The sequence below is a fragment of the Haemorhous mexicanus genome, chromosome 2, assembly GCF_027477595.1.
Source record: "Haemorhous mexicanus isolate bHaeMex1 chromosome 2, bHaeMex1.pri, whole genome shotgun sequence".
In the NCBI taxonomy this organism is placed as follows: domain Eukaryota; kingdom Metazoa; phylum Chordata; class Aves; order Passeriformes; family Fringillidae; genus Haemorhous; species Haemorhous mexicanus.
Genome location: NC_082342.1, coordinates 61,833,733 through 61,851,931, shown reverse-complemented (window position 1 = coordinate 61,851,931; position 18,199 = coordinate 61,833,733). Strand labels below are relative to the sequence as shown.

Genomic DNA, 18,199 nt, shown 5'->3' with positions numbered 1-18,199 from the left:
GCAGACTTTTTGAGATCTTCAAGACAGTGTGTTGAGGTAGTAACATTTTTTCTCATGAGGCTTTGGGCATCCACAGGAAGGTCAGAGAAAGAAAGGGAACTTTGTGCTGCATCAGACTGCTCTAATAGAAAGTTAAGGTTATTTCCCTCCTGCTCTGTCTGTCTGCTCCAATTAGACTGGAAGGTCTCCTTAGGAAAGAGAACGTATTTTAGACGTGTTTGTACTGTGCTTCTAACGAGGGCCTCACTCAAGCTGAGGAAATTTATATGAAAGGTATCTGACAGAGAGCCAGTGATCTTTATCTGAGTTACTTTATCCCACAAATACTTTAGAGATATGCATTTATTTAGCTCTGTGAGTTCACAGCTTTCTAGTCTCATGCTTCCCCATACTCTGATGCCTTCATTCAAGAGCTGGTACACAGCTGCTAGTCCTCTGCTGAATAAATTATATGGCCTGGGAAGAGATCACAGAACTAAACTGTGGATTTGGGGCTCATGGATCTTAGAACTGGAAGTGCTATCAAACTATATCTCAGAATCCACCTATTGACTAGATAACTCTGCAATCTGCAGTATTTCAAGATTTTCGGGATCCTACACAGGTCTACAGAATGCTATCATATGGTTATTCCAAACTTGCAAGAAGCCTCCACTGCATGTATTTCTCACAATTTATGGGGTTTGTACAGACAGTATGTAAAAGCAGAGGGAAATCGCTGTTATTAGCCCTCTGATGCCCTCATGTGGTCAGAAAGACTGCTTGGTACAAAGCAGAAAATAGAGAACCGGAGGGTGGTGGGGAGAAGAACCAGCCACCCTTGCTAAAGGTCATGCTTTTGTCTCGATTCAAGAAGTGCAGCTTTGCCCAGTTCAGTTTTAACATCAGGAAAAGGCTAGATTTTTGTTACATTATAAAGTATAATGTCACTTTTTATAAAGGAAGAAAACCCCCAAACTATCAGTATAGATTAGAGTAGATTCTGAGCAGTAAACATAAGCAAGTTGGAATCACTGAAACTCCTGAATTATTCTTTAGACAAATATACAACCTAAAAAATTAAATTTCATCAGGTGAACTCACATTAACCTGAACTTTAAAGTACAGCTTCAGAAAATAACAAGAGAAAAAAAGGATGCATTCAATGAAATAAAAAAATATGAATTAACTTAAGGGGTGAATACTTCATGTAGAGTCTTACAGGATTAGCTGCATGGAATACAAATGGAATATATGAGACTATTCAAGGAAGGGAGTAAGACGATCATTATCCAAATTGACTTTCAATTCTTGCTCATTATGAAATACAGTCCCTGTGGGACTGACTACCTGCAAAGTTATGATGATCTCTTCAGGTAATTCTAATTCAAGACAACCAACGTCTAGGTATGACAGCTGGGGGAAAAATGAGCATTAGTGTGTGTGTGTGCAAATATATACATGTACTTGTGTGTGAATACATAAGATACACATACCCAGCTACATTTGCACACCCCTCACCTAATTCAATCTGGGCTTCTTTTACCTTCAACAGGAAATGTGAGATTTTTGGCATTATGAATACTTCAGGAGTGTACTCAACTTTGTCTCCAGTTCAACCTTTACATCAGGTGAAGTCACAAAAGCAAAGTGCAGAAAAAATGGGAGAAAACGTTTCCAGGCTGATCCTTTTCTGTGGAAGGGCCTGGTTTCATACTAAGGTGTCAGTGTCTCTCTTACACATTTCTTTAGGACTGACACACCTACGAAGAGGTAGGTCATTTTTTAAGCTGAGTGTTGCCCATCAGTCTTCAGACTAGAGAGGTGGGATGATGTAGCTGTTGTATTATTCAGGTTCTACACAGCACATGCACTTGCTTATGGGTAAATGTTCTTTATCTATTTTTACACAGCTGGTGCCCACAGTTCATACGTGCTACATCTTTGCTCTGCTCAGTCCTACACTATGTTGTCTTGACATCATATTGGCTGAACCTGAATCATCTAGGAAACCCACCTGAGTTTCCTAGAGTTATAGGAGACATAACCTGAGTCAAAAGTTTCAGCTATTTGCTGAGGAAAACCACACATTACACAGAACACTTATGTTAGAGTGGGGCTCTGTCACAGGCCAGAGACACAAGCAATATCCATCCTTGAAGAAGTGTAGCATAAAACAAGCAGGCCTTGACCTTTAACATCTGGGATGTACCAGGAAATTGTGACCCTGTTTTAGGACAGCAGAAAGATGGGAAAATGGAAAGAAGTGTTTTTTTTTTCTTGCTAACTATTCACTTAGATGTAAATATTAATTAATTTCCAACTAAGAACCTGAATGCTTATGAGGGAGGCTTCCTATACTGAAAATGAGAGAGATCAGTCCATAGGAAATCAAAATAGTTACAATCACAACGTCTTAACTCATTAGGCCTCTATATACAGCCTCAAACAGAGGGCACTACTGCAATTTCAAAAACCTATCTCATATACGCAGGAGATGATACAACTACTGCAAATTCCACAAATACATTAATACATTAAACAACAGACACTGAAAAAAATATACCCCACTCAAATAAACCCCTAAAAAGTCTTAGTTTACAAGGTTTTTTTTTAAATCAATCAGATCGCTTCTTTGGATAATCTTGGTACTGAAATGACAAAGAGACTATCCTCAGCTTCGGGATGTCAGTTTGCATGGTGATATTACCTAGATCAAGACTATATTTGGATTTTAAAAAATGTTGTGGATCTGATTTTGAGTTCAGATACATACTAGCATCAACTAATACGGCAAAGCTTTTGCAATCTTTGACTAAGTACATTTTTATGCCCTCTACAGGTTTGAATATGTCCAGGGATTTCTGAAAACAATGGCATACTGAATACATAGCATGACACATTTTGGACAACAGTCTACAGCAGGAGAACTTTAAGTAGAGTGAATACAGAACTAAATGCTTTTTCTAATAGTCACAGATAAATGCCTTAACATCTACTGAAATACCTCTTAATGATGCACCTTTTAATTTTTGTTATGTAAGCATTGTACTTTATCTAAATGAGATATATCACTAAATAATGCTTACTAAAAGACAATATCTGAACTGAATCAGAATGTAATCAGTGCTGTTCTATTTAATTTCCATCGATAACCCTTGGATGAAAAAAGAAACACAAGCTTATCAATGTCTGCCTATTGCCACAAAACTTAAGGGCAAGATTTTAAAAATAAATTGTCCTTCAAATTCTCTTCCTGTATTTGATAATGAAGTGACCTTTTGCTTGGAGACACCAAACAGTGAAAAAGCTCGATGGTTTTTGGAGTAGAGCTCACAGCTTTAGAAAATACAGCATTTTGTTTAGACGTTGTATTTTCGACACTCCAATTTAATAATTTCAAAATACTGTAGTATTATTTTGAGTTTAAAACTGCAATAAATTATAAAAAATTCTGACCTGCCTGTATAAATGTAGGCTTCTCTAATCACATACCATATTTTGATGAACTAATTTGGTAGCCTCAAGACTTCAGCAGTTTGAACTCTGCTGAGTATGTCAACAATACAAAACAAATGTTGACTGTTATGAAGATTGCCACAAATTATATCAAGGGAGCCTAATTACTGATTACAAGTGGAACAGCTGTTTGTTTTCCTCTGTTTCATTGCTTATGTATATCCAGCCTCCCTCTCAGAGCTAACGTGTTTGTGAAAGCAAAAATGCAGCCCTAGAAGATAGTTCCAACTGAAGCCTGCTTGAAGATTTGATTCCAATCCTTTGAAACTATATTTATATTGAAAGCCCTCTAATTATTTTTTCTCTTAAGGGTCAGGAAGATTCAAAGAGTTTGTGTTTCTGCAGATCAGTGGTTCCCAACCACATAGACAAGTCTTGGATTGGTCTAAGAACATCACCACGAAGGGATAATAAGCTTTGCTAAGCCTGTCGCAGTTTTGTGGGATGCAAAAATGGCAGTTTTAAGGGAAGGGGAGATTGGAGGTGGGTGAGTGATATGTGGAACACTGTCATTTCTCTTAAAGTGAGTTTCTGCTACAGGATGATTGGGAATGATGGGTTTATAGTCAAAGAACTAGAGAAACCTCATTAAACTTGAAATCTTACTTAACATGCGCATGCAACATTATACAAATGGAGGTAATTTTCATACACTTGAATGATCAGATCAACACATGGCTGCAAAATATGTCCAATTTTGCAAAAACAGGTATCAGGAAATGCTTAGCTGCAGCATTCTTAGCAAACTAATTGTCCCTGGATCAGGAGACATGTTCTTGCTATGCTCAATTACACAGGGAAGTTGCATGGATATGTTTTTAAGGTAATAGGATCCTTTCATTTCCAGAAATGAGTGCCTTAATAAAGTACTGCTTTTATGTCTAGGCCTACTGAGAAATTAAGTAGGAAAGGAGAAAGCCTTCATTTCCAATTAGCAAAGTACAGAGTTTACATAGCAACTACGTATCTATTATCTTATTGGAAATTACATAAAATAAAGGACCTAATTTATTTCTTATTGCTTTGCAATGCCTTTGTAAACAAGGCTTCTTAGGCCTCGTTCTCTTTCCATTCAAAGTAAAGCAAAAAAGTGAAGTAGGGAAACAGAAGTTAGTGATAATCATGCAAGTCAGAAGATCACATTGGAGGTTTTGTTCCAGTCCTTTATCACAAATCAAAGACTGTGAATGTGGGGGGGGAGTGGGTCGGACACAAAGAGAACCACTCACCCGGTGTTCATGTGGCAACAGAAAGAATTATTCTTCAGCCCTTCTTTATAATGGGCATTTGAAACACCCAGTCTGGATAGCTCGTTGGTCTGATCTTTTACCACCCCAAGATCCTGGACCAGTGATATCCTTGCAGCTTAGGAAGGAACATAATTGGTTGGAGTTCTTGTCAGTCAACCCATGGGCTGGTTTATGGAGCTGGCTGGCTAGCTGAATTAATTTGCCCAGTCAAGCCAGCTTGTACTGTGATACAATGTGGCAACAAAAGAGCACGTTATTTCAGTTCTGACAAACCACCGGTTTAACGGGGAAAAAAAGATTTTCTAAGGAGGCTTTACCCTGGAGTGTGCCTAGTAGTGAGGCAGGCTGTCAGTGGAGAGGATTTCTACAGCAGATTTTGAAAACTGCTTTGTGACTGTGGGAAACTTCTTAGCCTTCTTTAAAATAGCTACTAGAGATTTCTAGTTCAATGACTTAAATTTTCTTATGGAGTGCACTTTCCAAGCCAGTATTGTCTAATAATTTGTTGGCTATTATTGGCAATATAGTAATATTGTCGAATAATAAAATAAGTAATTTTAAAAAAGGAAAAAGTTAAAAATAACTATTAAAACTAGTCAAATCCCCAGAGCTGGTGTAAACTGACTATATCTGACCATAAGATGGTGCTAGTGCTACTGCACTGGTAATGAATATGGCACTGGCAAAGCCACACGTGTGGAGCATGGAGGTGCTTCCTTTTCTCATGATTTTTATGGCATTTGCTGAGGTCCAGTGACAAGAACATGTTAGTTCTTGCCCAAGTCTCTGTAACGACAGAACATCTTGTAGAAAGGGAGCTAAGAGTGGGAAAAAAAGTAAAAGCCATTTTGGCCAAATATATCTTATTCACAAAAAAACCCCAACCAAAACCAGAGAGAGATCCAATTAAGAACAGACTCATTCTGTTTTCCCATTCTAATTAAAGATGCAACTGAACAGCCCTGAATGTTCCCTCTGTGTTGCAATGGTGATCACACATGTTCGCCAGTACATTAACACTCATACATACATGCACACACACCATACATGTATACGCTGTGTATTTTCAGCATCTACCTAAACATTCCATATGAGAACATGGCCGTATGGTGATCCTTGCAACTCTGCTCAGCTGGGAAAATTATCAAGATTAGCCCAAGGCTCTACTGTGAATTCAAGGCATTTTTCACCTAGGTTTCAAGTTTCTTTTTCAAAGTAAAACCCCAATATCTTTTTTCAAGAATTTGAACTCTGGAAAAGTATATAATTTTCTTTAAAAATAATTTCATTATTCTACATTCTGAAAGTTACAGTTAAAAATCAGAAGGAGATAAAGGATTTATTTGCATTTAATTGCACTGGAATTTGGCAAAAATACAAACAGTGTAAGACAAAGAGTCTGTCAGTAACCATAATTACAGGAGCTACAAAATGTTTTCAAATTAAGCTACTGTGCCTCTTTTTTCAGGGAAGAAGTCTATTAAATTTTTCTCACAGGTGCACTTCTATTTCATAGTGTTTTTCAACAGCCCTCCCCTCCACTCCTTTCCCAGCTGAAAACTCCTCTATGCATAGCTTATTTTGTTATGCTTTCCAGTTCAGCTTTATGAAGCCCTACCTGCACAGGACGACCATCTTCTTGGCCAATCATGTTCCTCCAATCCTGCAGTGACTGCTGGAGGCTGTCCAGCCCAGTCTCCCAAAGCCTCACACCTCCTCCCATGTCCACAGTAACCAAACCCACTTTGCCCAGTGGTGCCAGCAGGGCATCAGCATCTGAGATCATAGAGAGCCAAGATGTATATGGAGAGAGAGACTGTGACCTGAAAAACAGGAATTAATATGATTTTTTTTTGAAGCTGCAATTAAAAGGGGGATGAGTATTTCTGCAGTTAAGGTGACAATTCAATGAAATTACATCCTCATTTCATGAGAGATTATAACTCAGCCCTGTGGACCCACTATTTTTGTCTGAAACTTTCCACCTACTGAAACTGGACAAAACCAAAGGACACCTGACTGTATAAGAAGCAGAATAAAAGACTAGGTTGAACATGTTGCCAAAACCACTGCTGTAGTTTAGATACACTGCTGTATCTAATCTATCTAAAAGTAGTCCATCTTTAGCAAAAGAACTATTAAGAATATAAAAAATTTAAACAAATGCTACTGAAAAATATTAAATAGAAATAGAGAGAACATGATGCAAGTGCTGAGGAAAATACACTTCCATCAACTTAGAGTAACACCTTTCTCTAGTGCTTTAATTAAATATTATGATTTATATACTCATTTAACAATGACACAGCTTTATGTACAGAGAATTGTAGCATTTTTTTGAACAGTCAGCTTGCTGACAAAAATTTACTGCTGAAAGACAGGGCCTAATAAGTATGGAACATGAAGGGAAATTTAGACAATGCAGGGAAGAATCTATACATTTTTCAGTACTGCTAATTACATGCATAAATGACTTGGTAACCTGCACTGATAGCAAAATTAATAATTTTCAAAAATGTAAGAAGGAGCAACACATATGCTTCTACCTATGACTGAAACCAGCTGAAAGAGTTATCTCAGCATTTAACTGGGCTAACTTTGCCAGAAGGAAGAAAGGTTGTTAGAATTTAACAGAGAACTACTCATACTTATATGATGAAAACTTACTTTACTCATCAGTTCTTACTGGAGTACATTTTTAAATCTGGACTTCTGCTCAGATCTGCCATACACAGCTTAAATCCTAATGCTAGTTTAAGGGTGCTAATGTTGAAAAATGACTTTGCAATTTCTGTTATTTCCTATAAAATCCTAGTGAAAAATAAAGTGATTCCTTACTATTTTTATGGTAATGTTTTTCATTTTTGAATGACTGTGTAAGATGTAGGCCAATAGACCAATTATAAATGGTCAACAGTGCAAAAATAATTCTCTATTAATTAAAAATTCCCTAGATTATTAACAAACCAGGATAAATTTAAATGAGAATAAGTACTGTCAAAATCAGCATCTCATGAATAGAATAAAAAAAAAATAAACATTTCTTGGTGAGTTTCATACCTGTGCTATTCAAATATGAAAGTGGAGAGAGTGCCATTTAAAACAAAAATGTTTTTTATTATTATTACTACAGTAGAAAATTACAATTTGTGACCAAAATATATCTTTATTCAATAAAACACTTGCAAACACTCTCTACAGTTGTGAGAGACAGATGTTAAAATCAAAGAGAAGCCATAGAATCTGGCTGTGCTAATTTATCATACAAGATACTTGTGTATCATGCAAGATACTTGGGAATGAATACTTTCCAAAGGGAGAACCACAGAAAAGCTCAAGCTATTTTCAAAATAAACTTTATATTGGACCAGAACTTGATTCCCAGTTTTCTAACACCTAGCACTGGATCATTTTGCCTGTCTTTCTCAGATCCTAAAGACAGGGAAAAAGGAAAAGAAAATAAAGACTGTAAACCATAATGAAAGAGGGTTGAGAATACAGTGGATGGAAGAGGGGGAAGGAACAAAGGGAATGAAAATCAGAAGATAAAGCTACCTTTCATATTTACTAATTAATTGTTACATTTTCATCAGTATTACTTAGTAAAAACAGATAAGTTATGTTGACAAAAATACACTGCAATGTTTGTAGAATTTTACACTAGGTATGAATCAGTCTTACTTTCCACATCAAAAGAAATATTTACTTATCATAAAGTAATATTACATACTAAATTCTCTTTACTCTTCTTCTAACATGACACTGCTCTAATCAATAAAATCAGTTACCTGGGAATTGCAATGTATTTGATTTTCTTTGAATTAAGATCTGTTACTTCCAAGTATCCAGCAGCTGGTGGAGGAGTGACATCTGAAAACAAACAAACATGTTATTTTCCAGCTGCATGATTAACTGGTTATTGCATTTGCATTTAGCAGATTAAATTTAAACATTTTATTATACAGTACCTGTCAGAAAATGATAACCTTTCATATTCAACACAGGAATATAACTTGCAAATAAGGAATCGTTTTATTATTACGACAGTGAGTAATCAGACAGTCACAGTTACAAAAGAACAATGTATTTATATGGCAAATGTCAAAATTAGTCACAAATATAGCTCTGCTCACAAAAGCACTATTCAAGCATTACTGCAGTCCCTACCTTGCTGCTTTGATCTGTCACTGAAGATAATGTCATTTGTATATCTGACTTTAATAGTATATTGTGGAACATTTCAAAACATTGTGTTTATGAGTTCCACTTGAAAAATTCTCAATAATACTAACCTAAACACTGTTCCCTGAAATTGAACCGCTCTTTGGAGGCAGATTCTCAGTATGCAAAGATTTTATAACTTACAGGCCCTAGACTATCATGCATTAAATATTCTGTTTATGGACAGTTTAATGAATACAGCTAATATATGGTCCTTCCCTCAGAAATAAATTTGTGTTTGTGTGCCTACACTGGCTTTTGCCAGCTTATGAGTACACTGTGCCTGGCCTCAGAAGTGGCTTCCAGTTAGGGGCTGACTTTCATCTATGTGGAGTAAATTGAGGCAGTTTTCAGAAAAGAAACCACAAGACTGAATCATACTGCCCAGTATGGATACAGAATGTCATTGTCACAAGATGAAATCAAGTGCAGATTTTCCTCTGAAGTAATGTATCTTTCACCTCCTTGACCTGAAGGAGTATGACCTTACCTGCAGAACTGTTGATGCTTGCATAGAGCACACACAGAAAAGACCAACATGATCAGCATAATAAGGAGATCTAGTATTCAAAGCAGCACACAGCATAACTCACAGCAGCACCTTATGCATATCCAATGTATTTATATATCTATAGGATACATGCCTACAGCAGCACATCTATGGACTTTACTCATCTTCATAAAAATGGGACTATCAAACACATCAGAAAGAGGGGAAAAAGGTCTGGAAAAATGCAGATTTGTGGGACAAAGACCACTTTTGGTTTCCTCTAGATTTTGTTACTATTTTAAAATGTGCTCTCTTTTGTTAGTAATGAAGAGTAAGATACACATTAAAAATTCTGATGAAGATCTAAAACAAGGGCAGATACTGAACTAGAAAGGTAGAACTGTGGAATAAGAATTAAAAATTAAGTTAATAAATTAGAGAAAGAATGCAAATCAAACAAATTAAAGACAATAAAAAGACAAAGGATTGCAGAGTAGGAAGCTAACAAAAAGGCCATCAAATGTTTAAATGCTACACAAGAACTGCTGGCTAGGCCCCAAACTGCAGTCAAGAATCCTGACGATGAAATGTGAACATAAGACACGAACAAGTGCAGTTTGTTCTTCTTTTGCCAAAGCCTGACGGAGAAGAAGAGCTATGCACAGCTCCAGACATGAAGCTTTAAGGAAAACAGACACAATGTTCAGATCTGGGCTCCTCAGTACAAGGGAGATGTGGAGCTCCTGGAGCAGGTCCAGTGGAGGGCTACAAAGACAACGAGGAGATTGAAGTAACTCTTTTATGAGGAAAGGCTGAGGGACTGAGGCCTGCTCAGCCTCAAGAAGAGAAAACTGAGAAGGGACCTCATCAATGTCTGTCAGTATCTAAAGGGAGGGTGTTAGAGGATGGACCAGACTCTGCTCTCTGGTGCCAAGCAATAGGACAAGAGGCAACAGATGGAAAATGATGCACAGAAAGTTGCACCTGAACATGAAAAACACTTTACTATGATGGTGACTGAGCACTGGAACTGGATGCCCAGAGAGATTGTAGAGTTTCCTTCCCTGGAGAGGAACTGTTTTGACCTAATCCTGAGTAACATACTCTAGAGGACCCTGCTAAGCAGGGAGATTGGATTACATGACCTCAAGTTGTCCTTTCCAACCTTACCCATTCCATCATTCTGTGACATGAAATAGTCTCGAGGATGACAAAGTGGTCAGAAAAACAGATGGGTTATAAAGACAAATGCAAAGATTTTTTTTCTTGTCTAAACAGAGGGGTTTTTTTAAAAAACACATCCAATCCTGTTGAGAAGATCATTATAAAGAGAGTGATACCCTGAGTGAGTGAAGGTGACATGAAGGTATTCAGTTTTGTTTAGAGAAAGAAAGGATGGATACCATGAAAAGCTTTTGTTATACAAGGAGAATGAAGCAATGCAATAGGCCAATTGTTTGACCAACCTCAGTTAAGAAGAGACTACACGTCATCCTGTCACATGTATATAAACAGGTGGACCAGATGATGTGTCAAGGCTATTTTGGTAACATTATGTTATACTACATGTTCCAGTTACTGTCATACTCACAGAGATACACACTCAGTAATAGGCTGTTGTTTTATGTTCATCTATAGAAAGTGCTGAGAATCCAAGTAAATATTTGATCTCAAGCAGTCCCTCGTCTTTACAGTCTTGTTTTTAGAATAAACATTGATTCTTCTTTGCTGGATTTTGCCATGATCTCTTGTCCGAGTTTATATTTGTGTCCATACATCTATTTGGCAGTCTTTGGGGAAATTATTACTTGTTATAATTTCTTTTCAAAAATAACTATCATTTGGTTTACAGTTCCAATAAAACATACAGACAAATATTTCTTTGCTTATTGTTCCTGGAACAGCTTCACTAATACACATTGGAGCATGCTTGAGTTTGGCTGAGTACTTTGAATTATTAATAGAAATGGAAGGCTGTATGCCAGCACTGACCAGTTGTCCAAGAAGATGAGAAAGAAAATCTGATAGATATGGAAACAAAATCAAAAATATAAAACAACTTCTCAAAGGCAACAGAAGACAATAGTGCAAGAACTTCAATGGACAGACACATACTTGATTTCACATAGCAGGATGCCTTTGCTTCCCTTTACCATTTTCCTGGGAAGGATACAACTTTTATAGGTAAGTAACTACAGGTTTCCAATACAGAAACAATGGAGCACAAATAGGAATAAGCAGCACTGTATTTCAAGGGACCGAGACTGTTAAGCAGCAATTAGTAGCAGGTAATGTGTATTCAATCAAATACTCTGTCCATTAGTGAGACTGAGAGGCAAACTCCAAAAGAAACAACAGCCCATCAAAGAAGGTTGCAAAAACAGAATCTCAAATGGGCATAAAAAGGGCTACTTCCTTATTATTTCACCTTCCAAGTGAGAACAAAGACACACATGCTGCTCTTTTCCTGTCTTCCCTTTTTCACTTGGAAATATTTTTGATTTGTGCCATAACATGGGCAATACTAGGTCCCTCAATCTAGTATCCTGTCTCCAACAGTAGTTAGGTGCTTGAAATGTGTAAGAACAGACAAATCCACATGGTATTTTCCAATCTAGGGGCTTCTTAAACATCTATATATTTAGTTAACTTTCCAGGAGTTTGTCCAGTTTTCCTTTGGAAAAAGAAACATTCACAACATCCTTTGGGAAGCGGTTTCACAGGTTAGTACTCTATGAAGAACTCTGTCTTGCTTGTTTTGATGAAGTTCATAATAGCTTTATTAGCTGCTCTCTAACTCTTGTACTGAGTGCAAAACTGTTGGTTTTTTCCACATCTCCATGCCATATATGTTTTTGTAGAACTCTACCATATGTTCCTTTCCTGATCTTGTCTTCATACATTGGAGGGTTAGCCAATGCAATGTTGCTTATTCTTGTTGTCTTTTTCTGAACTTATCCCAGTTAAGCCTTCTCCCGCCTTGAGATGGAGGACCAAAACTGAACAGTATTAAGGACATGTGGATTTGTACAACAGCACAAAGAAGTTCTCGGCTTTTTTCTGTTTCTTCCCTAGTAATTCTTAACATTTGATTTGCTTTTTTCAAGTGCTACTGAGCTTTGAACTGCTATTTTAATGAAACCATCTATTGTGACAGCAAAATAATGCGTGTAAGATGTTCTCATCATCCCCATCTTTTTTGATGTAAAATTAGGATTTTTTTCTTCCTCCACATATTCATTTATACTGAATTTCACCTGTTATTTCTATTGCATTCAGAATTGTAGTCCTTCTCATAATTCCCCATGGTAAATCCTTCTTACCATGAATAATAACCACTATCATCAGCACTGTTACCTCTGTGTAATTAATTTTTTTATTTTTTCATCACATGCTGAGTAGCACAGGTTGCCACAGGATTTCCCTCATAGTTCCCCCTCCACTAGAAAATCCAGCCATTAACTGATAAATGGAAATGTCTTGAAAAAGTCCTGAAAAAGGCTATGGAACACAAAACCTAGAGTCTTGCTCAGGCCCTATTTAACTGAATCAGTAAGGTTACATTAAACATGATTCAGTTAAAATTAACTTTTCATTCATAAATTAAAACATCATTCAGAAAAGAAAAATCAATGATAATGATCTTCAAAGCATGAAATCTTTCAACTTAAATGGCCATAAAGCACTGTGTAAACCTCATACAATTTTCTATACATTTAAAGCTATCAATCCCTATTCATAAATATATTTCATCACAGCTGAGAAAAAAATTAAACTGCTTGGTCAGCCAATTCTCAGACTGATAATATGCTCAGGTTACTGGTATCCTGAATTAATGAAAAATGTCTCCTGGTTTTTAATTATAATAACCTTGCAATACAAGGTATTATATAGCACAGCAACTAAAAGGCTTTTAGAAATAGTAGTCAAGATCTCAATTTAGGTATCATTTGAAAGCACTGAGGAAAGATACCTCCCTCACTCCCAAATTAGTAAACTAATTTTAACAAAAGTTTAGAAGATTTACCTTCTAAAACATCTACTTCAGATTCAGATTAATTTTTTTCTGTGAAAGCCTGAAAAAAAAGTGACCCAGTCTGACCCTTCTGCATTTTATAAAGTATGAGAAGATTACAGCCTGACGTTGTATAATTAGTTCCAAGATTCTAACTCCAACTAATTTTATTAACTTTAATCTTTTTAAGAGGTAATCTTTCCGTCAGTTACAAAAGGAGGTAACTGAAGTTTTCTACCTTGTTGATATCCTTGACTTGGCTTCTTTAGTCAAGAAAATGTTTTATCCTCTTGGTAATAAATAAAAGGGTCTCTCTGCATAGGGAAATTGATCTGTATTAAATGAGGACAGGCAGATGAGATCATTCATTCTGTTTGAGTTAATTTGGAATAAAATGTTTAGTCTGGGTCAGAAAGTTCACACAGGGACTAAATCAGGAATAGCTTCTTCTGCTGATGAAATCAAGCCATTCTACTATACACAAATATTTTGGGCATTTTCTCTTTTGATAGTAAACTTTGGAGATTCCTTAAGGTAATTAATGCAAAACTCACAAATGCTGTTATTTAGTACTAATTGGTGTATTTTCAGTTATTGGTTGAAGAAGTTAAAGTTATAATGACAGCAGAAAGCTTGTCATGGCAGCACAAAAATGTCTGAAGATCTGTAGTTTACACCTGCTTTATTAGTGTCAGAAAGGAGGATGGTTTTGCTGCATGTGAATGTTGTTCATGCAAGATTCTCTTGGACAGGAGAAGAACTAAACAGTCTGGGTCTCCTCAGTTTGGAGAGAAGGCAGGAGTGACTGAAGTTTGCCTAGTCATGAAGGTAATGGTTAAGGTGAATGCAGAACTGTTACTCACTGAAGCCTGCAATGCTAGAATAAGAACAAGGGGCACCAGATAAACCTGGTAAGAGATCAGTTCACAAAACATCATGAACTTGTGAGTTTGCTGGAGAGATGCACAGGTTCAAAGGGGAACCAGATAAACTTGTGGACAACAGATCCATAAAATGAGATTTAAAGCCTGAGGCAGAGTTGGTCTCTGCAACATCCCCAGCAAAACAAGTGCAAATATTGAGAAAGTATGAAGAGAAAGACAAAGAAGTAGACAGGCTCACATGCATTCCCAAAATAACCTCTCCTATTGTCCCTGCTGGGGATGGAATACTGAGTTAGTCATACAACAAATTTATCACTGCATGTCTGTGTGATGCTGAGCAGAAGCTAGAAATACTGGTGAAGACCAACTGCTGAACTGGAATGATTATCTTCTTTTACCGGGTTTCCTCTGCAGACAGAGGGAATCCCATCTACTGAGATATTCACAGTGTAGACACCCTGTTAATTCCTCAGAAGTATAATTCAGCATGCTAATTAGATTCAAATTAATTTTAAAACTAAGTGCAACTACACTCCTTCCTTCTCAAATGCTTGCTCTGTGATTATTTAAGAACATTCTGGAAAAATTAATGAGTGATAGCAGATTACAAAACAAAACACAAGTGTGTTGCAGCACAGGTATATGAACCTCTTACCTTTTGGGTAAATGTCTTTCAGGGGCACATCTCCAGGTGCTAAAATTCGGACTATCTGATTAGAAGCCAATAACATAACACAATTGGTTTGTTTTGCAGCTCCTGTTTTCCTCTGAGCTCCGTAATAAAGTGGATCAGAAGGAGAAGCACGTTTGTGACTCAGAGAGGAGCTTCTCTTCCAGCTATATACTTCACTGGGAGACTGCAAAAGAGAAGGTGTTTACTGAAGAAAACATTCCTATTATTAAATCTCAGAACAAACACTTCTTGATAAGTTACACTTCTCATTTAATTTCCAATCAAATGTGGTTATTGTGGTTACTTCTTATGCTATTGCATGACAAGGAATGACCTGGATTATTCTGACATCAAAAACTCCTACAGGGGGTGAAAACCAGCAAACCATCTACATGAGTTTTAGGCATCAAGATGCTCTGAAGATCTGAAGTTGAATCTACTTTTTTTTTTTTTTTACTTGAACCAGTAACAGAAAGCATTGAAATAACCTGATTTGGAACCAAACTATGTAAAAAACTGTTAGGTTTCCACTAATATAGATAAATGCAAACAGATATGCAGTAATTGATTCAAAGATAGGCAATAAGGCTGGGACTTAGCTCCAGGTTCAGAGATTTAAGCGTAGGTCTCTACATGAAAGCCAGTGGCTTCATCTCCCACTATGGTTGAAAGAGTCTGGTGAAAAAATCATCTCCAAGGTCTCAGTGTTCGGTCAACTGAGCACTGCTATTACAAATAAGAGCTCAGACACCTTGTTCATACTAAACACCTACACACCAGCACTAAACACTGAACCTGAAGTTTTGCCCCATCACTCCTACATCAACCCTTAGCACTCCCTCTTTGAAATTCACATGGATTTCTAAAACGATGTATGAGGAAAGATGGTACCTCTTTCTAAATCAGGCAGAGCCAAAAATGCTTCACCACTCGCACTGGTGTGTTAGTATTGAAACGTGCAGCTTCTTTAGTACTCCCTCCTCCAGACCACCTCCCTTTTCTAACAATAAAATCACATCTACTGTAAGTAATATGAACAGCTTGAATAAACCATCTGATAATATAAAACCAAACCAGGGAAAACTCAAAAGCAAATTGCAAAGACTGTCTTATTGATAAAAACATATTTTTGTATCATTCTGGATTGCAAAGAATTTTCTTCTGTCATTTGGCTTATTCATGTCTGTTAACAGTTACACTTTATAATTTGCACCAATTTATCAAACAAACATGACATAAAATTATTTATTCCATAACCACTACCCTTTTTATGTAGCATTAGGTGGCAAATATAAAAAAAGTCCAAAGAATCAAACACACTGCTTGTATTTTCCTTGTGTTTGCCTTTACTCTTTGCAACAGCCCTTGCCATTAGACTGCTAAGTTTCATTTTCTTTTCTGGTCCTTTTCTAACTGTGTCATGGCAGTGAGAACACTTACATGTCGTGTTTACACGTAACTACATTATTCAGTAGTGAAGGGGCTTTATAGTTTCGCTATAATTTTCTGGAATTTTTTTTCCTTTTCCCTGATCTAGTCTTGCTACCTGCTGTACACTGGGCAAGAAGTTCACACTGAACAGTTCAAAATTATCTGGATATCCTTTTTCTCAGAGGTTATGCTTAATTAAAAAACTGTAAAAAGACATTATTTAGAAAATATTATTCTAGCCAGCACTGTTCAGAGCTTACTGAAAATGCATTTTGTCTGTGCTAGACATTGTATTGTCCCATTTCTTATTACCTGAAAAAGCACCTATATCCCTTTAGATTAGACTACCACAACAAATGGTGTACACTACATGAATGTCATTCCCTTGTTGTCATTCCCTTCTTTTTCCAAATCATTTGGTAAACAGGTACTTAACGGGTTACAGAATAAATGAGAATGTATTATTTCACTGTACAATAATGCTGAGTATTTACCAAGAGGTCTGGGAAACCAATGACAATAGTAGCATAATTATGCTCATCTGAGAAGATCCTGTTGGGGGAGCTGATCTTTTGTCCCACAGCTGCACTGAGGTTTTCTGAAGATAGCTGGTCAGTTGAAACTGCATGAGGCACACACAGTTCTGACACTAAACAGGAAAATTCAACAAAATGAAAGTCATTAAATCCAGATGTGCAATAGGAAATGACATTAACTGTAAGAGTGCTGAGCACTCAACATTGACTATTACTTTGAGCATAAAATTACTAAAAAGCAGAAGATCTGATTATACTATACTATAACACAGAGGAGAAGGAAATAATCCTATTTTTGTTAAATCAAGTACTTAAAATCAAGAAATACTAGCTTTATAGTTGCTTGTACCACTAAATTTTGCCCTCTCTACTGTACAAATGAGGCAGGAAGCCTATGGAATAGAACAAAACAGCATGTGTTCTCATTGAAAATTGTTATGATGCAAATGCACCAGAAGGCAAAACATAGGTTTGCACAGGTAAGTGTCAATGTGACATTTTTTGGTGACTCTCTTGCTGCCTTTGTAATTTAAATAATATTATTTGTAATGCGTTTCTGTTAAATAATGGTTTGGTTTTTTTGTATTTAAGCTAAGAAAAGCTTAATTTTATTCAGTGCATCTGTGAGAGCCCTTAACCTTGCCTCAAATTACCGACACAGTCCAACAGAACCTGCTATCTTTAGTTCTGCACTGTTTCCACTTCGATGGGCACAAGACTGTCTTGTTTACATGGCAGTGGGAGAACATCTTTCCTCCCTCAAAGGATAAATGGTCTGGGTCAGCATTAAACCCACACTGGTCTACCTTTTTTTAGCTCTCCTGCCACAGATCCTGCTTCAAAGAACAAGAACAGACTGAAGATGTTACATTTGGACTTCGCTGGATGATTTGGAAAAAGGTGGACAGGGGATATGATAACATTTCAGAGTGGAAGAGAAGAAACAAGATAACAAAGGATAAAAATAGCACAGAAAGCATGCAGCAATAAACTGCCCACAAATAGTTTGAGACTGGAAATTATAATAACATTTCTATCCATCTGAGGAATGATACTCCAGAATGGTTTCTAAATAAGGTAGTAAGAGGAAGGAAACTACTGTGCTCTGATAGCACTTGATAAGTTGGTAGAGTAAACTGTTCAAGAGTTAAAAAGGATTCTGGATATTTAGGCTATGGTTAGTTTTTGGTATCCACCTGAT

At 36.7% G+C, this 18,199-nt stretch overlaps 1 protein-coding gene across 2 annotated transcripts in view; it reads right to left on the bottom strand.

The window, feature by feature from the left end:
- Nucleotides 1-18,199, bottom strand: part of VWA8 (von Willebrand factor A domain containing 8) — a 182,733-nt gene that overhangs the window by 32,860 nt on the left and 131,674 nt on the right. For both annotated transcript variants that reach the window (XM_059839092.1, XM_059839093.1), the window contains exons 34-37: nt 16,957-17,111; nt 15,014-15,215; nt 8,537-8,618; nt 6,367-6,571 (exon numbers count right to left, since the gene is read on the bottom strand). In XM_059839092.1, the coding sequence (XP_059695075.1) occupies nt 6,367-6,571; nt 8,537-8,618; nt 15,014-15,215; nt 16,957-17,111 (644 nt within the window). The remainder of the gene's footprint in view (nt 1-6,366; nt 6,572-8,536; nt 8,619-15,013; nt 15,216-16,956; nt 17,112-18,199) is intronic.